Raw genomic sequence first — 21,851 nt, forward strand, 5'->3', positions numbered from 1 at the left:
CTGAACGATAACCTCCACTCCTACCTGTACATCCTCCACTCTGATCATAGACCACAAACACGGGGGACATTTAGCTGTCCGGTCGACGCTGTCCCGTGTTCTGACCGGTACTCTGTCTGGTAATCTGTCCACTGCCAGTGGCAGCGTGAAAAGACCACTCGGACGACAACTGAGCTGCAAAGAAAAACAAACCAGTTCAGACGAGAAACACAGTATCAAGACAAAGAAAACACCTTAGAGTGGAGGTCCCATGGCCTTTGAGAATTGGGTCCCGGGACAAAGGTGCTGGAATGGGACTTCCACAGTCGAACCCCGTGCCCCTTCACGGCAGCAATGCCACATTTGCTCAATCAAACCTTTCTTTCACATTTCTCTACCAAACCAAGAAGTGAGACGGTTCGTATCGCTGTGTCTAGGTGCCACTGGACATTTTACCAGACAGTCAGTAGGATAGCACGGTTTCGATCACCACCAGACAGCTGTTTGCCCGCCGTGAAAAGCTACAACAGCTGGTATACTCGTGGGCACCAAAAGTGATGGCACTCTCACGGTTTCTCTGCCAAAATCGCGACATTGTAGCCGCGATAAGCCAGTACCTACTGCACGTATTCCTTGCAAACTTTGCATGAAGAGTTCGTTCTCAGCCTTGTATAAGCTATCCAAAGATGAACCCAATAGAGACAATACTCGCCGAGATCCACATTGGTCTCAAATGTATATTTTCGACATAATTTTCCTCTTGCACTTTCAGTTTAGGAGTCATTCCAACTCAAACTCCTTGATATGGTAGGTACGTACAGCCTAAACCTATATCTCAAGCGGTTTGGTGAAATCTTTCTGCATTGCTGAGAAAAGTCTTGAACGAGTTGCCAGTAACAGGGTGCCATCACTTTTGGTGCCCACGAGTACATTGAATGGAAATACCAATACACACAAACAAGGGGGGATATAAATGAGCGGGTTAGTGAACCGGATGTAGGTCCTACATCCCTCTCTATAGAAGGGTCATGATCATGGCTGCGACGAGAACCACCATCGTGCAAGAAGTCCCTGTCTGAAGTGCACCAGAGCCGGACGCCTCTTCGGAGTCGTCGTTGATCTTCCCGGCGTTGGCGACATTCACAAGGGGTGTAGGCCTTGGGATGTTAAACGTCTCGATATTGCTAATCGTCGCAAAGGGTTCCCTCTGACCCAGCCAACTGGTTGCATAGACCGTTTCGGAAGTCCCTGAAGGGGACAACGGTGCACCGAGAACCTCTATGCTGCAAGACATCGTCCCGTTGTCGAAGCTGGTGCATTCCTGTACCGAGTGGGCTCTGGCGGCGGAGGTGGCTGCTGCTGGTACACCAGATTGAGACAAAGTCGGCGTCGGGATTATCTCTTCAGTTGCGTGGTAGCGGGATGCGTCCGCTTTGAAGGTATCTATTGATTTCAACTCAGTCACAGTCGAATAGAGTTGATGAAATGGGATCGAACATACAGGTGAAGGTCGTAGGAGTCGTGAGGTAGGTTGTTGTCGTCTCTGGGAGCCTCCAGAAACCGACGCTTTGTACTTGAGTGGCGGCGTAGTGGGTAAAGCCATCATCGTCTACCGAGAGAGGCGAGACCCCAAGGACAGTCGCCGATACAATGTGTTGGGTCAAGCCAGTCGGCGCCGGTGTTGCAGGATAGAAGAGAGTGACGTCTTCAGCGATCGTGAAAGGAAGGAGAGCTGTTAAGTACGACGTGTTAACAGGCCGCTCTGGTAATTCAAAGGACGGTGGAACCTACCAAGGAGCAGCGAGAAAGAAAGGACTGTCATAGCGGAAGAGGAGGACGGGGATTGGTGGGGGAGCTGACGAAAGAGCAGAATGTGTACAGCAACGACGGCGCTGTCTGTATTTACATTCCTCATTCCGAACCAGACGTTTCAAATCAGTTCCTATCTTACAGCAGATGTTATAATTGAATGTTGTCGCTTGGTGACGGTTCATCAACATTAGAGGACCAAGTGCGCTCGCGGGCGCCAAGTCCAAACTTATACGGCGCAAAGGTTGAAGATGAAAGACGTGCTGCGAAGCAAACAGGCACAGAGGGAGAAAGAGAGGATAGTTGCACAGGGAAGGGAAGGTCACGAAATTGGAGCTGATGATGAGACCAAAGCCATCCCGCCCATCCCGACGTTTCAAGATCTGGGCGGCTGAAACTGGCTTGCCCGGCACGGGCGCGGGCGCTAACTTGGCAGGAGACGATGTCCTCATCGCACAAACTTGGAGGACTTTGGTCATTGGGAACTGCACCCTCCAAACGATTCTAGCATCTGAAGTTAAATGCATCGGGTTTAGATCAATGGAACGAAGTGGTGGTTCGTTTAGGCGCCGTGATGACGCAAACTTATTGCATCAGCAAAATCAATTACTTTACCTCTAGCTCCCCCAGCTTCGCGTGCAAGTCTATCATATTCCACCCATTTATTCAAAGGATATAGCATTGTCAAACTGTCATAGACTACCCAGACCATCCCTTATAGAAACTTCGAAATCGACCACTTATTTCTCAGCAACTCCGTGTGCAAAACTTTTGCAGAGTCACTGTATTTGGCCATCATTTGTTTGGAATACAGGCTCTAGGACAGCAAAAGGAATAACTTGGCACGCCCAGCGCAGACGCCTTCAGGTCAACTTCAAACAACGGCATCGAAGGGTTCAGAAATGCAACCAAGTGCCGCGCTGTCACCTCAAGTACGAGTTTTGTCCTTCCGGCATTATCAAGTCTAACCCTTTGTAAAGCTCTAGCAAGATGCGGCCAAAGGCGACCATCGCACGCTTTTTCGTCTTTCGCAACAAATAACCTACGACAACTATGGGCTGGCCGTCCTGGATGCTGTTCTGCCATATTCGCAGTACGACAAACTGCCCCGTGCTCCGAATGCCTCCATCATCATAGACTGCGAGAGAGGTTCCGGTGCACTTGCTTGTGTTGCATCATCCCTTCTCTGCTGTTCTCGATCGCCCTCTCTTCGGGAAGGTACGATCATGAAGGTCATGGCTAACTTCGACAATATCTTGACCTGGATGAACCTCACTTTGGCGCGCTTGTCGGCGTTGGACGATGCTTCCATTTTTCCCCAGTCGTATCTCCTCAACGTTGCATCCATCCTCTACCGACTCAGTACCATGGATACCAGAACAACCACGATGGTCATGGCCTCACGAGAAGCCGTCAAAATATTTCTGAGGGCCTGGACTCTGCGTTCCAAGAACACGAGAAAAGTCCACAGCACGCTGGGGTCCGACGAGGGTTGCATGGTGACCAACCTTTTACGCGTATATACCAGCGACGAGAAATGGCTTTCAATCTTTGTCGACGTCGCCATGGCCTCCCCGAAGCATGTAAAAGCGTTTTGCGACGCGTTGATCTGCAGAGTTGACCAACTCTCGACGTTCATCGACAAAGTATGCAAAGCAGAGCTTGTGGGCGATGAATGGATGAAGCTGCTGTTTATCCTTCACCGCCTCCAGCAAATACGCGAGATCCATCGTCAACTTCGGATATCCAACTATCTCTCCCGTTTAATGACAACGCTCGTCAGTCTACAACAGCACTTCCCTCCAAAAACGATCCTGCGCTTCTTCTTCACGATTTTCTCGCTCAGTGCGGATCCTCAGGCAGTGGAGGAGTTGGTCGACGGAGGACTTGTTACTGTCGCTGCCAACACGCTGATGAAAGTGGATTTGGCTGTTGTTGGGCAGGACGAGCGACAACATGCACAGAACCTGATCCAGGCGTTAGCGGCGTATACGTTCCACCCTCGAACCCTTGCTGCCCTTCGCCATACCGTGGGCGAACTCCCCAGATACGTGGAGGAAGGACTCAATCACCGCGAATACATCGGTTCCCGTTGGGACGAACTGGTCTACTGCATTGGACCTCAGTCTAACCATCTTAACGGTCTGGAAGAAGAAGGACTGAGCATATGTGACAATGATTCGGTGAGTACATAACTGTGTTGCGTTCCCGCTCCGTCAAATTTCTGACGCTATCATAAGCACGACGAGATGTGGATAGGCCCGTACATGGTTGGAGGAGGCGTCAAGGCCTGCTCGGGGTGCCACTTGGTCGCTTACTGTAGCCCCGAATGCCAGAAAACAGACTGGAAGGAGAGGCACAAGCCCGAATGCCCTATTGTGCGCCACAGCTATCACGGTTCGTGGATACGCTCCACCCCTCTCTGCTGCCTGGATCAGAATACTAACACTTGAATCCATAAGAACGCAGTGCGACCAACACGAAATATCGCCATGCAACTCGCGCATTCCATCTACGAGTCATCGAAGGCGTGTGTAACCCACAGTACAGACTCCTTACAGAGAGCCAGCCTGGTCAACGTGGATGGGAGTTTCTGATGATGATCAACGCGTGCTGGGACCAGCCCACGGAGAATGCCATCACACTTTGTCCAGCACCTATACCCAGGTGGATCGTGGAGCAGAAGAAAGTAGGCGACTGTCCGGCGATGGATGGGAGAGCAAAGCGGCTGGTTGACGAGTATGTGAAGAGCAAGGCTCCGAAAACGCGTCTAGTCGAGTTCGTGACTCGGTGAGAATGGTAAAAGGCTTATTCTTCTTGTCGAGTTGGAACCTGTGCCAGGTGGACAAGCATGGAAAGCGAGGAGGAGCGTGCCCCGAGTAGAGTGAGTCCCCGTTCAATGAAGTTTCAAGTTCCAACGCGCTGACACAAGTCACAGGAAGCTGTGACCACAGCTCAGGATTTTGGATGACCCTACTGTTGGCCTGGAACCGAGATGTCCAATGAAAATCTTGACTACAATCCTCGTATTTGTCTGAAACTGAGGGAGACTCGCGCCCGGGACTTGTATGGGCGCAGGTTCAACGCAGGTTGTACGCAAGCTCAACCGCAACTCACGCACCCGTTTGCACCCGTAGGGATAGCGTGAGTTGTCAAGGTCTTTTCCAGAGGAGTAAATTAATAGCTCTGACGTCCGGAATCGAACCAGAGGCCTGCAGGGTATCGTTGTGCTACAGCTTGACATCCAAACAAACACTCAAGCCACTGGCAGGCGGCGACGCTGGACTGTCTTGCTGATCTACTCTCATCCTTCGAATATCTTGACAGCATCTCGATGGATACTCTACCCTCGGAACTTCTGGAATTCATTTTTGAAGAGTTCACAGCAGTTTTCGACGACGATCCAAAGACCCTCGCCAGCTGTAGCCTCGTTTCCCGTGCCTTCTGTGTGGCTGCTCAACCGCTGCTCTTTCGCGAGGTCTCTCTGGAGACAAAAAGCAAGAACACTCAAAGCCTCGTCACAGCGCTGAAAGACAGTCCCGGACGCTTATCATTGCACGTACGGAAGCTAGAACTGCGTTCTGCACCTTTCATGCCCCCCAGCGATGGCGCGCTTTTGGATCCTGCCTATTCAGGAGGATTCTGTCCTTCAAATGCGTTGGCGTGCGTTGAGCTTCCCAACCTCGTTCAACTAACTGTGGCAGGGCCATACTACTGCTACTCCACTCCCACACGCAAACACTGGAACAACTTTCCCATCGTCGTACAAACCTGGATCCTCGATATTTGTACCAGGAGAAAAAGCACCCAACTTTGCTCATTAACGCTGGAGAACCTTCACGACGTCCCTCCCTCAATCCTCCAAATGGGTCCAACCCTCAAGCGACTCACCCTTGTCCACACGACCTTCGACATCAACAAGCTTCGCGAGCCCGGTGGCTCTGTTCGTGACAGCGAGCCCGCAGTGGCTAGTCTCTGTCAACCGAAATACCTTGAATTCAGCCAGGCACGAAGCGATATCCTCTATTTTGACCTCAAGATATTTTCAAAGGCCAAAAGCATTGTGTTTGATGTCTTCTCCTCCAACCCTGAGAGCTACCCGAAGACGAACGACGTGCTGAAGGCCTCTGAAAACTCCATCCGCCGAATCGCCTTCATGTTGCGGAGGGGTATTTCTTCCACCCTCAGCCCAGGTAAGTCAAGTCGGCTCTATCTCTGGAAATCCCACCAGCTTAACCTTGAACACTCAGCACTGTGCGACCTTGGGCTATCGAGGAATTTGACTTACCTCAACCTCACGGCTGAAAATACCTCCCGGAGTTGTGTCTCGAAAATCGCCAACACCTTATCTACTCTCGTCCCAGGGATTCCATTACGGGGACTTTGCCTGGGGCTCTTTGGTGACTGTAAAATCGGTGTTGATCGGTACCACGGTCGCATCCTGTTTATGTCGGTGCTGGGCGACGAGCACGCTGATGTTTGGAAGACGCTCGATGAGACTGTCTCGTCTCTCGCTCGCCGCTTGAGCGCGACCCTTTCGAAAGTACATGTTCACTTCTGGGTCAACCTGCAACTGCCTGACGGCTTCGACAAGAACGCACCACAGAGCCAACAGATGTGGAATGAAAATCGTCGCAAGATTCGGGAACTCTATCCCCCTTTTGCCCAGCTTTTGCCCGAAACCTCCAAGCTTCCGGGGTTCTACGGTGACTTCGACGTTGGGGATGACCAAATGGAGTTCTAGTAACTGCGTACTTTGCAACAAAGCCGACGGCTTCCAGTAGGATGTACCCTCACTTTAGCCTACGTGTTGATCGGGAATCACGCTCGATATAGGCTACAAGGTAGTGACTGTAAAATAGCATCTATGTACGGCCCGATATTAACACTGGAGTGCCGTACAATCAACTACAACTTTCTCGCAAGTTTTACAAGTGCGTCACGGCAGGAGTGGCCTCCGCCACAGGTTCGCGCCTCGCGTTTCCAGTAGGGACGCAGCTTCCACAACTAGCACACCCGTTCGTACCGGTGGTGATAGCGTTCGTCGAGCCAGGTCCGCAGTCACCACCGCAAGAAATGGTAGGACACGCGGCGCACGAGCATTCAGTCCATACAGTCCTGGTGGTGTAGTTGATGCCTGGCGTGCAGGGCGGGGTGCAGCGCGCTAGAGGGTCGATTGGTGGGGTCGGGACGGGCACGACAGTTTTGGTTGGTTGGCATAAATAGGCGGCTACGATTTGGGATGGGGAGTTAGACGGCACGTTGAGGGCGTTCGTTGTGAAAGAGGAGAGTGAGGAAGCGAGACTTACAGCCGCTAATGAGGGTGCAATAGGGTACTTGAGGTCCGTCAAGGCAGACTATTTCTCCACCGTAGGGTTCGCTTCCACCTATACATGCGATCAGCGTGAGCGCTAATGAGTCGGCAGACGAGGCGTCGGAACTAACAGGGGTTGTGGGGTGCAGGGGCAGGTGTAGCTCGAGCCTGTAGATGGGCATCGTTGCCGTCTCCTAGAGCATTGGCGATAACGACGAGGGAGAAAAGGACAGGGAGGAGAGCTTTGAGTCCGTGGGCCATCTTTGAAGCTTGAATCAATTACTGGCGCAACACTCCAGCTTTATACGTTCCTACTGGCGAGCCGTAAAGTTTATATGCACTGTGGTCACAGCTCTCGTTGTTTCTCCGAGAATTGATTCAATATCCCATGCACCTCACGAATGACCGTATAGAAGCCTCAAAATCCTGGTAAAAGGTACAACGTGAGCTTTATGGCGACTCTATATGTTTTGCGGATCAAAGAAGCGCAAGCGGCAACGGCCTCCGACTTACTGTACTCGTGGGCACCAAAAGTGATGGCACCCTGTTACTGGCAACTCGTTCAAGACTTTTCTCAGCAATGCAGAAAGATTTCACCAAACCGCTTGAGATATAGGTTTAGGCTGTACGTACCTACCATATCAAGGAGTTTGAGTTGGAATGACTCCTAAACTGAAAGTGCAAGAGGAAAATTATGTCGAAAATATACATTTGAGACCAATGTGGATCTCGGCGAGTATTGTCTCTATTGGGTTCATCTTTGGATAGCTTATACAAGGCTGAGAACGAACTCTTCATGCAAAGTTTGCAAGGAATACGTGCAGTAGGTACTGGCTTATCGCGGCTACAATGTCGCGATTTTGGCAGAGAAACCGTGAGAGTGCCATCACTTTTGGTGCCCACGAGTAGAACCACCGTCCGCTCTAACCCTTCCGAACGATGGAAGGTAAGTGCAGCGATTGTCAGAAATCCAAATCCCCCTGAAATATGGGGACTAGCATCTACAGGACTAGGAGTGTCGGTCGTCAGCAAAGTGGATATCCCAAGTAAGCGTGAGCATTCGCCATGACCAGTTTAAAGTCAGGCTGCCTAATATGCAGTCTAAGTTTTGTCGGTTGTTTCTAACCGAGGAACAAAAACTTACAATGTTTCGGTGATACTGCGGTTTCTCTGCATTCTCACAGTGAGCTGAGAACTCATGGTCGAGACGGTGATAGAAAGCCGTCTCAGATAGAGGATAGAAGGTGAGGCAATTGTACAGGGTTAAACTCAGAGTCCCGAAGCGTCATGATTCACTTTCGACCCGAGTTCACGACGTTCTCGGATGGTAACAACCGAGTGATTCAAAGGCAAGTCCAAATTTGAAGTTGAATGTGAATTTTGGGGTCAAAAATCATCGTTTTTCTCCTTTGACATTGACGCATAGAATGCACGTGCGAATCTAACGTTGTGGCTCCGCCTGTCCACAGCTTTGCGTCTACCTTGCACCAGCCTGGTCGGGGGCGCTTATTATACAGGCGAGGTTCGATGCGACTTCATTTCGTTCTCCCTCTTTTATATATATTTACACTCAGTGATGACTCGATTACCCATCCCGTATTTACGAATAGAGCACCTAACCTTTAGGCCATCGACTTCGTCTGGAACTTTTGTCATCGCTCGGAATCGAACCCCGGACCTGACCAGTCTCAGTCTGGGCGCTTGGCTCGCCAAGAACCTGCAGCCCTCAACGTCTGTTGGATTCAATTTCCAATCACCCAGCGCCATGCACCTGAAGAGGAATAGATAATCCCATGTACAGTCTTATCCATCCGGCTAGCGGGACTCGGACGTCATGGTTCCTGAGCCATGTCTATGCGATCAGACGAGGATGCGGGATGAGGGATTTCGGCGCTTAAATCTTTGCGACTTCCTTTGATCCGTCAATAAACGACATCGCTGCTGATAACGCGGTGATGCAGCGCCGAAGACATTTTCACCACCACGTTCATGCCCTTCTGAACACCCGTGGATGAATGGGCGGTCGCCTGCTCATGCAGGGTCATTCGACCGACTAGACCGATGAGTCCTTCATTCACGGTGTCTTACATGGGCGGTGTATGATGCATCCAGCGAGCGCCCTTTCAGGGTCTTTATCTAAATGAATATCTTGCCTCGTGTTAAAGATACGGTACGAATTGGCGAAGGTGCGGTTCAGGTGTGGTGAGTTCCTTGAAGGACTCGAGGATCCAGAGCAACGTGCCTGCCTCGCGGCGCTACATACACAACTTCTGATCAGGCACCCCGGACTGAGTAGAAGGTGCATACTTACTTACTAGGTGAAGGTGGCAATGCGTTATTTAACGAGCTTGATGTCAGTGCACTTAGTCGAGGGTTGTCGAAGCACTTAATTAAAGCTGAAAGGTGAAAGGTGACGCAATACTTACCTCGAGGCTCGATCATGATGAGTGGGATGCGAGTTGGTCCCTTGATTATCAGGTGGATCCCGTCCTTCGAGGACTTCTCGAGGCGTGCATGTGTAGGTCCGGGATTCCAAAGTTCATACCCGGAAATCCTCGAGGTTTCATTGTCATCAGGGAAGTCAATGGTCCATAATGTCGTGTCTCCGGGAACCAAGGACTCAGGGAACTGCACAGTTGCAGGTACTACATGATGATCACCAGTCATCACCGTGAAACGTTGCAGCCTGAGCTTCGTTTCACACAAGTCTTCTGAGTCCTTGAACGCCGGAATTGCGAATGGCGGAATGGCCGGCGAGCGCTCATCGAATGTTTACAGATTACATCTATATCGCTAGGGTCTAGTAAGGGCGTTCAATCTGAAACCTATGTACGACCGAATCAATCTGTGTATAAGCGCGACGTCTTTGGCATCCTGTTACATGGTGAGGAAATCTAAAGCTATGCAGATCAAAGGGAAAATAGACGCCCGTCTCGTTGCCAAGCAATCCAAGAATCTGCTACATAGGGTTTATCAGTATTGGGCATTTGGTTTCGTGCGGGAAGTCCATGAGGCTGCGGGACATGTATACTCAATTGCTGGTAGGGAGTGGCGGAGGCGTTGGAACTTCGATTTCGAAGGTGTGGTGGGCTTTGTCAGTGTGGGGGTTTTGTCATTTGTGATACCTACTAGTCGAAGCGAGAACTAGGATTTCAGGGATCTTATCTAGCCGAAATGCGTTCATTTCGCGTTCCAATCGGTTTCTAACCCGAAGGCGTCGAATAAACTTCGAAAAGAATGAATGGAGGAATGATGAATGAATGAATGGAGGGAGGGAGGGAGGGAGGGAGGGTAGTCTCGACACAAGACGTCCCGAGGGGTGGTATGCATTTGCAGGGTTCAATGGAAGACAGGATATGTAGCCTAAGGGCGTCGAAAGGATGACTCGGATGCTAGGTTTGACGCTGGGGGTACGTACTACATCCAATTGGTGGCCGCAGGACATTGAAAACGGTATGTCCTCCGGAGATGTGGGTTGTGTCGACGGGCTCGGACGCGCGCCGCCGTCGTTGATTAGATTTAAATTTAGATCCGGATCCGGATTCGGATTCGGGTTTGGGCTCGGATTAGGGGGGTGGGCGCTAATTACTAAGAGCACGGGTACACACGGGGATGGGGATGGGGATGGGGGTGGGTGCGGGGATTTCAAGTTGAATGTATTTCACGGTAGCGGAAGCTGGGGCGAGGTGAACTTATGTCGATTCGGAGCGGGAGGAGGGTATGTCATGTCAATGGAAGGGTGGAAACCGAATAGAACTTGCTGAACGCTAGAACGCTAGCGGTAGGTATGGGTGATCAATGATGACATCTCGAGCGCCCAGGCAGTCGATAGGCAGAAGTCTGGGTGATAACTGATATCCCATCTCCAACGGACTAGGGCTCACCATAACTCATCTCTTGAGCTTATGACGACTTGAGTTCGTAATGGCGTCAATGAGAGATATGTAGCGTCAATGAGTCTTGAGAGATAGCGTCAATGACTCAACGAGTCCTCAATGGGAGATGGCGTCCTCCGATCAACTGTTTCGAAGTCGATGACGGAATTCGACCAGGTCGGCGCTCGCCGCTCGATGATATGGAGATATGTATTCGTGCTTTCGCTCGAGATTCGGTATGGAGTTCTCAGTTTCGGCCCTCGATAGTACCGGCGCTTGATAGTGGAGATATAGGAAAGCCCGAACGTCGGCGTGCGGAAGTGAGAGATAGCTTGAACGTCGGCATGCGGGAATGGAGAGTTAGTTTCAGCGTGAAGGAGTGGGGAGATAGTGTCAGTCCTGCACTGGTACTAGTATGTGGTGTCGATGATTACAGCGTCTATGGTTGGGGATATCATTATTCAGCTTGAGTGACTGGAAATGGGATGCAGAATATGACCAATTGGAGAAGTAGCCAGGGTGAAGAGCGGTATGGAAGACGGGGTTGGAAGAGAACGAGGTGTGAAGGTGGGGTTGGAACGAGGAGTGAGTCAGAAGACGACTCGGATGGACGTCATAGGAACGAAGTTCGACAGCTGTAACGGAACGGTGGGGAGACCCCACGACAAAGACGACGACGTGGACGGAGGATGACATGCAAAGTAGCGCGCGCATACCAGCAGCTTGAAATCATGCGAGGTCCTATAAGTAACGTATTCGTCGAAACGAGCAAGGGTGAAGATGAGGGGTGACAGATGGGAGTAGTTTCGTTACTGGTGGTCTCGGTGTTTCGTTGCGACGTTTCGAATTTGTGTTTCGAAAGACAGGGGTCGAACAGTCCAACCGGAGTATTAGAACATGTGCATGGGGACCCAAATTAACCGAGGGCTCGAACTTCGAAGCGGAGGGGTTCGACCGAGGGATGATAGCGAAAAGTTAAAACCCGAGGGCTAGGGTTATGGTTGGAGTTCGACGTCTCAGGGATTTGGTGTACACGTCCCAGGACCCGGGTGGGCGTTTCACCTTTCTGTGGAGTTTGGTGTTCTGTGAGATTGTGTATCAGTGTTTTCGTGTGCGAGAACGTTGGTCAGTTACTTTTCGTGTGCGAGAACGTTGGTCAGAGTTTTCGCGTGTGAGATTGGCAGAGCTTAGATCTGTAAGAGTGGGCGTCATTAGCGTAGTTTTTTCGTCAGTAGGAAGTATGTACATCACCGACCGGGATGTCTCAGTAACGGCATTGGGACCAATGCGAGGCCTATTCCAGAAGGGAGTCAGAGAAGGGAGTTTCTCCGGGTGACCACCGAAGCGTATAGTACGCATGCAACGCAAGCTCTGTGTGTGTGCGCCATTGAATTAATTGGATTACTTATCATATATACTACTCACCTCTCTACTCAGGGCTCCGGCGCTCAGGCCTCAGGGCTGAGGGGGTCCACCGTCCACCGTCCTACAGACTGCAGTCATAGCCCTTGAAGACGACAACGTGTCTATAACTCATTAAGACAAGAGCGGATTGAGATACATAAAGGCGGTGCAGACAGGCAGACAGGCAGCTGGAACCGTTCAGGATCCATTGTGAACGTGAATCATGGAGAACGGGGAGGGACTGAGCCTGCGCCGTAGTGCTATACTAAATGAATTTGAGACAACCCTCGAGCGGCGAGCCTCAAGGCCTAAGGTCAGACAGGACAGGAAGCACAGACTCAGTGCAGAGGGTGGAAGACTCGGAGAGAAACCCCAATCCGGCCATCAGCGGTGTATGTCCGGCATGGCACATCACTTGGAAGGCTTGTCAGCGTGATGACGCAAGACATGCTGTGGTGGGAGGCGCCCACGGGGCCCAGGGCCAGGCCGTGGTTCTATCATCGATGTCCGGGGTTGCCAACCTTGCCTCGCGACTGAGCCGTGCCGCAGTCTGTACATCCCCCACTGACTTGTGTCCGTATCCCATTGAAATATTGTGCCGTCGCCGCTGACCACCCCATCTAGGAATCTCAATCAGGATTCAATTCGCCAAAAATCCGAAGATTGAAGATTGGGATCAATCGTTGATTGGCTGTGTGTGCACACTGCTCGCGGTTGCCAGACTGTCGTTGTTTGCCGTTTGGGTCACACCTTCCCACTTCCCGCGCGGTGGCAGACGACCGTGGTCCGTCATCCATCCAGAACTTCCCTCAGCACCTTGGTTATCTTTTTCCACCCTCTTTAATTTTCTCCCCTTTCCCCCTTCACCCTCGAGTCCCCCGCCTTCCGCTTGCTCGTCGGCGTTGTTGTTTGTTTTGTTATCCGCGAGGGGGGTCTTCCGGGTTGACTGGGATTTCAGAAAGGACGATTCTGAATCGTATCCAATCGAGCCATCGATTTCAGATCCACCAGCGCCTCCCGGGTACAGAGTCTTCTGCGGTGCGACGAAAAATTAGCCAAGCCCTGCTCTAGGCCCTAAACAACCCACCACCCACCACCCACCACCGACAACCTCGCGACGAGACGAGACAAAGACACCGACAAAGACAAGGACCGACGACCCCCCATTCATTCATTAATTTTTTTCTTAATCGTTCGTGAAATCGTGAATGTCAGGACGGAGGGATTCGTGGACGAAGCAGTACCAGGAGGTCGAGTACGATTTGGGGTTCGAGCGGGACCGCATGTTGCCTGGGACGCCCTCGGCGCCGTCCACCCCTGTTTCTGCGCACCACCAGCTGCAGCCCGCGTCGCCTTTGCACCACCACCACCACCACCAACAACAACAACAGCAGCAGTTTCACCAGCAGCAGCAGCAAGGGTTCCAGATGAGCCAGCAGCAACAGATACCGCCGGGATACCAGCAACAACAGCACCAGCAACCGACGGTCTCGCTGGTTATGTCGCCGTCCAGCCCTAACCAACAGCTGCATTTCGGGGCCAGCACGTCGTCCCGCCCGTCGACGTCGCAGGGACAGGGCCAGACGTCGTCGATATACGGCTCGGGTTCTTATCATCACGACCAGTCCTCTGCGGCGGCGCAGGATAGCAACGGCAACAACGCATTCACCCGCTCACCCCGTGCTTCATCGTTCAAATCGTTCCCCTCGTCACCTCTCAAACCCGCTTCGCCCTTCGGCGCCACCCAACAACAGCAGCAGCAGCAAAATCCTCTCCCCCGCTCATCGTCCGCCTCGAATGCTCCTTCTTTGAGCGGTGTCAACGGCGGAGGTGGAGGGTCCCCGCCGTTCCAAAGCCCCTTTGGCCGCCCAGGCAGCCGCGCAAGCATCAACTTCAGCCGCATGCCCAGCGACATCGGCGCACACAGCAGCATCAGCGCGCCCTACCCGGGTCTCCCCACCACCGGCTCGCGCGGCTCGATGATCCTCTACCGGCGCGCCGACTCGATGATCCAGGTCCCCACACCGAGCGGCATGAACACCCCGCCCCTCCAAGCCTCGCACACGGGCGCCACGGACGACAGCGGCGCGGGCGGCCTGCTCCCCCCGCCCGGGTTCGCTGCGATGAATAGGGCGTCGGTGTACTCCACCTCGGGGGACTCGATGATCTCGATGGGGAGCGACAGCAAGTACCCCGCGAGTATGGTTGGCGGGTATATCGGTGGAGGGTATGGGAGTGAGCCGCGGGGTCTGGTGGCGTACGCGTACGACCCGGACGAGGACGACGACAGCGATGACGGCGAGGACGACTGGCTGCACGATCCCGAGATTGAGTACCCCGGCAGCTCTTCATCCCGCAAAAACTCCACCGCAACGCGGAATACATCTACAGCGTCGAGTAGCACGCATGGTAATCTGAAACCGACGACAGGAAAGCCGCGCCGCCCGCCAAAGGTGTACTCATCGCCGATTATTTCGTGGCGCGGTGTGGTGAATATCTCGACGCTGGTGGCGATGGTCGCTGCTCTGCTTTGTCTATTCGTTGTGTACCCGATGGTGCGGTTTTACACCGATGCGCCGGTTAACGAGCGGATTACGGGTAATCTTAGGATTAATGCGACTGGGCAGGCGGTGGAGGATGATGTGTTTGATTCGAGTGGGACGACGGGGTCGCCTGGGCAGGGAGGAGGAGGGACACCGACGGGCCCGAGGATTTCGACGACGGTTACGCAGATTAATCAGGGTGGTGTTATTTTTGATCGACGGTGGTGGAGTGGATTGGGGTTGTGGAAGAGGGAGGAGGAGGATTGGGATCTGCCGTGAGTTTTCTTGTCCTTTTCTTGTTTTTTTTGTCGGTTTTTTTTGTACCGTCTCGTACCCTTTCGCTATCCCTAGACTAACACTCCCCCGTTTACAGATTCCCTTCGACTTCGTACGACATCCCTGGTCTCTCTACCTCGTTGAAACGCCGTCGACCGCAGTATGAGCAGCAGCCTCTTCAGCACGAACGTGAACGACGCCCTCTCCGGTCTGGTAGCTCGACGATACCCTCTAGAACTGTCTCGGAACCATATGCTTCTACTGAGACTGCCATTCCTATCTCTTATACTGGGAATGAAAATCCGAATTCCGACGGAGGGGTAGAGGGAGATTCGAATTGGATTTGGACTCCTGCTTCTTGGGATGGCGATGCGGAGAGGGTTTGGGAGTTGGTGTATGATGGGAATGGTGCTGAGGTGCGTTTACTTGTATCTCGTGGATGAGGAGACGTTTTGCTGACGGTTTCTTGCTTTTTCGTTTGCTTTTTTCATCTTTTGCGTGCTTGGAATTCGCAATTCGACTCTGGATGCCTCGACATTCGACTCTCGATACAAACGCGGTGTTGACGCTCGACTTGCGACTTTTTGGCCTCGGCTTGTGACTCGTGACTTTGACCTCGACTTTCGACTTCCACTTTGACCTCGACTTTCGACTTCGACTTTGATCCCGACTTGCCACCTGCGAATTCAACGACTCGTTTGTGCCCTGCGATACGAATCCGATTACGACTTTGGTATGGCGTGACGTCCGACATGGTGGATGGATACGACGACACCTTGAATGCTCGTGCACCTCCACCTGCCCACCACCGTGCCACGTTTTCGCCACTCGCTAACTTCGGGGTCCGATGCTTTCTCAACTCGCTGATCTCGGCCTCCGATGTGTTTTCGACTCGCTCATCTCGGTCCAATGTTACTCTCAATTTCTTGATGACCACCGATAGACCTCGTCATTGGAATCTACGACTAGGACCGAGATTTGCGTTCCGTTTACGGATGGTGGTGCTGATCTGGAGGAGGATGTGTTGGTTGAGGTGGTGGTTTTGAAGGATGGGGAGGGGAGGGAGGAGAGTTTGGTGGTGAGTTGAGCATTTATTTCGGTTTTCGTTTTTGGTTTTGGTGGTTTGGTGGGGGGCTCGACTTGTTCGTGGTCGCCACCGTTTTATATCTCTTCTCTTTTTTATCCTTCTTGGGAGGCTTTACCTTTTTTCTTTGGCTTGGGGGCTCTGGATTCGAGAGAGAGAGAGAGAGTCTGAGAGTCTATGCTCTTACTCATACAACCCCCTCGAAGGGGTGGCTTTGGGTTATATGCTCTATGCTCGATGCTCTCGAGTTGGTATTATTACGTGCTGTGGCGTTGGGGAGGGGGATTTTGGGTTCCTTGCTCGAGAGTAACCCAAACCTTGCCTTTTGAGCTTGGGTCCTCCTCGTTCGTTAGGTTGCGTTTTGAGCTTGCCTTGGAGCTTAGCGCTCTTTCGATGGATATGCCTTGATCCTCGGGTCTCTGATTGTAATTGGCGATTGGATGGGTGGTTTCATTGGGGCTTGGCGATTAGTGTATTAGTGTTCGTCTGTGGATGGTGTGGATGGTGATCCAAGATCCACGGGGCTTTGTTGGGTTTGCTTTCTTTTTCGGTGATTTACTGTTGCTGGTTCTTCGTTCGTTTACGTTGGCCTTCGTTACGTTCCGTTCTACCTTCGTCTTCCTTCTTCGTCTGCTTTTCTTTCGCCCCTATCCCGAACGAACGTTTAGCTGACACCCCCCTCTTTCTTTCCCTCTAGTGGAACCAAGGCGGATGGCGTGTACTGAAGGACAAAGAGGAGAAGAGGAAAGAGAAGGAGAGGAAGAGGAAAGAGAAAGAGAAGGAGGGTAAGAGGAAGGAAAAGGAGAAAGAGAAGGACGAGAAGAGGAAGGAGAAGGACGAAAAGAAGGAGCGAAAGCGCAAGGACAAGGAGCAGAAGAGGAAGGAGAAGGAGGAGAGGAAGCAGCGGGAGAAGGAGGGAAAGGAGGGAAAGGACAAACACAAGCACGAAGAGGAGAAGGAGGAGGAGGGCAAAATCGTCAAACAGGTCGAGGTTAACCTTGACGTTGTGGGTCGTGTTGAGCGGGTTAGGGTGTACCGCCTGCGGTCGTCTACCGGACGGCATGCTGTTTCGTCACGGCAGCAGGTCGCTGTTTCTTCGCGGTCGTCCCCGTGTGGGCCGGGTCTTCCTGTTGAGCATGTCTACCTCGGGATGGATGTCCAGAGGGTAGTTCGGGAGGTGATGGAGGAGGAGCAGAGGCGTTCATAGTCCTGGCGTGCGCGATGACTTGATGTTGCGTTTTGAGCGGAACTTCAGACCTGCTGCTGAGTTGCGGTGCAGCTGTTGCGTTGCGAGCATAACCTTGGATGGTGGATGGATTGGATTTTTTGGTGGTGCTCGTTCACTCGTTCACTGTTTTTGACGCCCTTGATGACTGCTTGTTTTATGACACCGACCCCTCCCTCCCGCACACCCCGGATTTCATGTTTTTGATACCTCTTTCTCGCCCTCGCCGTGCTAGACACCCTACCCCTCCCTTCGATGGACCATTCGGCTGCGACTTTTCGGCTCCGCCTAGATGTGAAGTTTCCCTCGACCCGCTCGACGCTCGATTCGACTCGTCGCCTTCACGCATTCAAGTTGCGGACTGCCTTCGTGTTGCGTGCGCCTTTGTGTTGCGGACTTGCGCCTCGCCCATGACGACCATAGAGTCACACACCTTCACACCTTCCTCGTCACGCTGCTGCCACACACCTTCCACATCACGCTGCTGCCTGATACCTTAATTCTCCCCCTTGCTCGCTTTTATTTTTTTCCTCTTCCTCGCTTTCGGTGCAATGATGTTTGGATTTGATACCATTCATACCCATCTTATCATCGTCGTTTGACTAATTTTTTCGGGATTCTAGTCCTCTTCTTCTGATTCTATTCGACTCCTCGTCCGCCATCCTATCCTCCCTCGTCTCCCATATTGTCCTCCCCGTTCCTCCTTTTTCCGATTGACCATCGCCGTACCTTCCTCGCCATCGCCATACCTTCCCCTCTGATCGCCCATCTTCCTCTTTCTCATCCATCCTCCACCCTCCATCGCATTCCATCGCCCATTCACTATCATCGCCCCATCTATATATTCTAACCCACCACTGTCGCATATATACACCATTTTTCTCTCTTTCCTCTCTCTCTCTCGGACGGACTACATATATATCTATATATCTTGTCTCTCATTTTTTTGTTTCCCTATTGTCTACATTCTTACTACTACGCCTCGTCCTTTGCCTACTACTACCGCCTCGTCTTTACTGCCCTACTACCGCCTCGCCCTTTGCCTACTGCTACTGCCGCCCCGCCTTACTGCCTTCTACTACCACCCCGCCTTTTACTACTACTACGACCGTTGCGCTTACCTACTTTTGTGTCTTGAGACTTACCACCACTACCATTACTACTACCTACTTTCTTTGTATGACTCGTTACTCGTACTCGGACATCTTTTTTCTTTTACTTACCTTTTCCTTTTTCTTCTCTTCTTTCTTTTCTTTCATGAGAGGACTCCTGTTTTTTCGAACCATTACTTTTCTTGTTGTGGAATTCGGATTTATTTTTCTTTTTTCTTCTGTGTTTCGTTTTTTCACTTTGGATATAACTAGCTTTTTTTACTCTTTTTATACATTTGGATTTTGGATCCTCTGTCCGTCGGTGCTGCGAGTCGTACGTGTCATGCTTGGGCGGTTCAAGGATGGTGGTACTGGGTGTCTTGGAATCGCTCAATCTCACCTGACCACACCCTGTGGATCTCTCAGAGTCGACTCTCAGCCGGGCTCGATGTCGACCCGAATCGCTTCACCCTCCGTCGTGGGGTAGGTGCCTGCGCTCGATGTCGGAATTCACGATGAACCACCTCCGTCACTCATCCACATCCGTCGACCTTTGGGCTCAACTTCAAGGTGCATGATCGTAGTGATACTGGTAGTAATTTAATTTATCCCCCTTTCGCTTTATCCGTCTCGCTGACTCTCTCGCTTTATCTCTCTTACTTTATCCATCTCTCACTCTATCCATCTCTGTTTCTTGGATATGGTCACGGTATCGGTCTCTTTTTTGTTTGTTTTAGTTTAGGTTAGGTTAGTGAACAAGTAGAAGAATACAACACGAACTTGAAACTCCTTGTCTGTGTGTTGCCGGGTGTGAATCGTGCCAGTTCGTGTTGGGAGAGTTGATCAGGAGCTTCATTCGTCCGGGAGTGTTATCAAGAAGCGCGAAGTGTACCGAGTGAGAGAATGACAACGTCCCCGGGCTGGTATTACTTTCCCCCTAGAGAAGGGGACAGTCGCTGGGACCGCGCGATGCGAGTTTATTTTGTCTAGAATAATTATGTAGTCACTCGCTTACATGTATCTAGACCTTCAGTTTTGGAGCCGTCGTAATAAACCTCACCTCACCTCACTTTGAAGCCGTCGAAGTTTGGGCGTTGTTTGTTTGGAATACCCGGCGTAACAAACAGAGGAAGAGCAGCACCGATTTCGGGTTGTCCTTCCACCACAACGTCCTGGAAATGCAAAGAAGTACTAGGGTAATTACACCTCAAGTATGAGACTTCACCCCTTCAAAGGAACCTTTCTAACCCTTTCTGCGTCATGAAGCTACTGCGAGACGCCGCCAAAGGCGACCCATTTAAACTTTTCGATCTCGCCAATTCAATAAACCGCGACAACTACAGCCTGGATGTCCTGGATGCCGTTCTGCCTCATGTGGAATACGCAAAGCTGCCTCGTACAACTGCTCAATGCAACTCCGCGGACGGCGAGCGGGTCTTTGGCGTCCTTGCGTGTATCGCAGCGTCCCTCGAGTACGGTTGCTCCCGAACTCCCTCCCTTCAGGAAGGCACGGTCACGAAACTCGTCGCCAACTTTGACAACATCTTGGCTTGGATGAAATTCGCAATGGCACGTCTATCGGTGTCGACTGAATCCCAGTTTGTCCGCGAGACCCTATGGAGTATGGCAACCGTCCTCTATCAACTCTGTATGATCGATTTCAGATCGTCCGACTTGCTTATGGGTTCAAGGGAGGCCGTCAAACTCTTCCTGAAGGCGTGGACCTTTCGCTCCAAGAGCGCTGTAAACGTCTACAGCACCTTAGGTCTTGCAAGAGGGGAGTGTATACTCACCAAGCTCCTTCATGTATACCTCTCCGACAAAGAAGGTCTGGCGACATTTCTCGAGGTCGTCCTGGCCTTCCCAGGTCGTTTGAAGTTGTTTTGCAACGCGGTAATATGTCGGATCGACCAGCCCCCCGCGCAGGTCGGTGGATGGAACGATATAGTGGACATTTCCATGGCATGTTCGATGCTGTTGGCCTCCCTTCACTGCCTCCACTGGCAGGGAGTCCGTGTGATCGTTCGGCAGCTGCGCCTTTCCAATTATCTCTCTCGTTCAGTGACAATGTTGGCCAATCTACAGCAACGCCTCCCTCTGCACATCATCTTGTGCTCCTACCCCAGGCTTTTCTTGCTGACGACGGACCCCCGAGCAGCGGAGGAGATGCTTGACAGTGGGATACTCACCCTCCTTGCCGACGCGCTGATGAAGGTGGAGGAATCTGCTCTTGAGGATGCAGGCTGGAGAATTGTGGAGGACATGCTGCGGGCTTTTGGAGCGTATTTGTTCCATCCTCGTTCTCTCGCTGCACTTCGCAGGGCCTTGGCGGCACTCCCTCAGTCTGTCATTGACGGACTCCGCCGGCGAGAACGTGTTGGCCCTCTTTGGGAGCAAATCTACTCCACTCTTCCATTTAGAGTGGCAGGGCAGCAGGAAGTGGAGAGAAAAGGCCTGAGGTTATGCGACAACGATTTGGTAAGTGGTTGTTACAGTTCTCCTTACAGCAGAGTCTTTCTGAGGCATCATAGCATCATGAAATATGGGTCGGTCCTCACATGGGAGTGGATGGCACAAAGACTTGCTCACGATGCCACTTGGTCGCTTACTGCAGCCGGAAATGTCAGAGCGCAGACTGGAAGGCGAGACACAAACATGAATGCGATGTCATGCGTCACACATACTATGGTCAGTGATCAAGCTCAAGTTCTAGTTTACACCCTGCCTGCTCACATTCGATTCTTCAGAACGCACTGCGACGAACATACGATACCGTCAAGCGACTCGCGCGTTTCATCTTCGGAGTATCGAAGACCTGTATTGTCTAACTTACCCGAAACAGTCTTGCCCGGACCAGCCTGAATGGGAAATCCTGACGAGGATAAACACATGTTGGGATCGCCCGACGGACAAGCCGATCTTGACATGTCGGATGCCTATACATAAGTGGACTTTGGACCAGGAGACAAAGGGCGATTGTCCGGCAATGGAAGAGAGAGCCAGGTCGTTGGTTGACGAGTACGTCAATACCAAGGCACCGGCGACACGTTTAGTCGAGTTCGTAGTTCGGTGGGACAGAGGAGATAGAAGGTTGATTCTCCTTGTTGAGTTGGAACCTCTACCGGGTGGTCAGGGATGGAAAGTGAGGAGGAGCGTGCCTCGAGTAGGTGAGTCTTGGTTTTGAGGGACAGTCTTCAGCTCTACGACGTTGACAATCAGTAACCACTCAGGAAAGTGACACGTCGTGCGAC

At 51.9% G+C, this 21,851-nt stretch overlaps 8 protein-coding genes across 8 annotated transcripts; 5 read left to right on the plus strand and 3 right to left on the minus strand.

Annotated features, from left to right (window-relative positions):
* Positions 1–994: 994 nt before the first annotated feature.
* CC1G_07807 (hypothetical protein) lies at positions 995–1,801 on the minus strand (the record flags this gene model as incomplete). The annotated part of the gene is made up of 3 exons (XM_001835212.1): positions 995–1,422; positions 1,481–1,711; positions 1,771–1,801. The coding sequence occupies 3 exons, from the start codon at positions 1,799–1,801 to the stop codon at positions 995–997; spliced, it is 690 nt and encodes a 229-aa protein (XP_001835264.1).
* An 889-nt stretch (positions 1,802–2,690) lies between these two features.
* Positions 2,691–4,582, plus strand: CC1G_07808 (hypothetical protein; the record flags this gene model as incomplete). The annotated part of the gene is made up of 4 exons (XM_001835213.2): positions 2,691–2,720; positions 2,775–3,971; positions 4,029–4,185; positions 4,251–4,582. The coding sequence occupies 4 exons, from the start codon at positions 2,691–2,693 to the stop codon at positions 4,580–4,582; spliced, it is 1,716 nt and encodes a 571-aa protein (XP_001835265.2).
* A 533-nt stretch (positions 4,583–5,115) lies between these two features.
* CC1G_07809 (hypothetical protein) lies at positions 5,116–6,532 on the plus strand (the record flags this gene model as incomplete). The annotated part of the gene is made up of 2 exons (XM_001835214.2): positions 5,116–5,981; positions 6,039–6,532. Exons 1-2 carry the CDS (start codon positions 5,123–5,125, stop codon positions 6,530–6,532), a joined length of 1,353 nt encoding a protein of 450 aa, XP_001835266.2. The 5' UTR covers positions 5,116–5,122.
* Positions 6,533–6,716: 184 nt separating this feature from the next.
* On the minus strand, positions 6,717–7,363 carry CC1G_07810 (hypothetical protein; the record flags this gene model as incomplete). Its single annotated transcript, XM_001835215.1, has 3 exons — positions 6,717–7,018; positions 7,098–7,175; positions 7,234–7,363. The coding sequence occupies 3 exons, from the start codon at positions 7,361–7,363 to the stop codon at positions 6,717–6,719; spliced, it is 510 nt and encodes a 169-aa protein (XP_001835267.1).
* A 1,932-nt stretch (positions 7,364–9,295) lies between these two features.
* Positions 9,296–10,286, minus strand: CC1G_15469 (hypothetical protein; the record flags this gene model as incomplete). The annotated part of the gene is made up of 3 exons (XM_002910146.1): positions 9,296–9,357; positions 9,529–9,747; positions 10,232–10,286. The coding sequence occupies 3 exons, from the start codon at positions 10,284–10,286 to the stop codon at positions 9,296–9,298; spliced, it is 336 nt and encodes a 111-aa protein (XP_002910192.1).
* A 2,364-nt stretch (positions 10,287–12,650) lies between these two features.
* CC1G_15470 (hypothetical protein) lies at positions 12,651–13,068 on the plus strand (the record flags this gene model as incomplete). Its single annotated transcript, XM_002910147.1, has 2 exons — positions 12,651–12,929; positions 13,006–13,068. The coding sequence occupies 2 exons, from the start codon at positions 12,651–12,653 to the stop codon at positions 13,066–13,068; spliced, it is 342 nt and encodes a 113-aa protein (XP_002910193.1).
* Positions 13,069–13,589: 521 nt separating this feature from the next.
* Positions 13,590–17,491, plus strand: CC1G_15471 (hypothetical protein; the record flags this gene model as incomplete). The annotated part of the gene is made up of 4 exons (XM_002910148.1): positions 13,590–15,199; positions 15,298–15,616; positions 16,144–16,278; positions 16,982–17,491. 4 exons carry the CDS (start codon positions 13,590–13,592, stop codon positions 17,489–17,491), a joined length of 2,574 nt encoding a protein of 857 aa, XP_002910194.1.
* A 2,369-nt stretch (positions 17,492–19,860) lies between these two features.
* Positions 19,861–21,428, plus strand: CC1G_12599 (hypothetical protein; the record flags this gene model as incomplete). Its single annotated transcript, XM_001835219.2, has 4 exons — positions 19,861–21,078; positions 21,132–21,150; positions 21,215–21,288; positions 21,348–21,428. The coding sequence occupies 4 exons, from the start codon at positions 19,861–19,863 to the stop codon at positions 21,426–21,428; spliced, it is 1,392 nt and encodes a 463-aa protein (XP_001835271.2).
* Between the last annotated feature and the right edge of the window lie 423 nt (positions 21,429–21,851).

Source organism: Coprinopsis cinerea, assembly GCF_000182895.1.
Source record: "Coprinopsis cinerea okayama7#130 chromosome 12 map unlocalized cont3.12, whole genome shotgun sequence".
In the NCBI taxonomy this organism is placed as follows: domain Eukaryota; kingdom Fungi; phylum Basidiomycota; class Agaricomycetes; order Agaricales; family Psathyrellaceae; genus Coprinopsis; species Coprinopsis cinerea.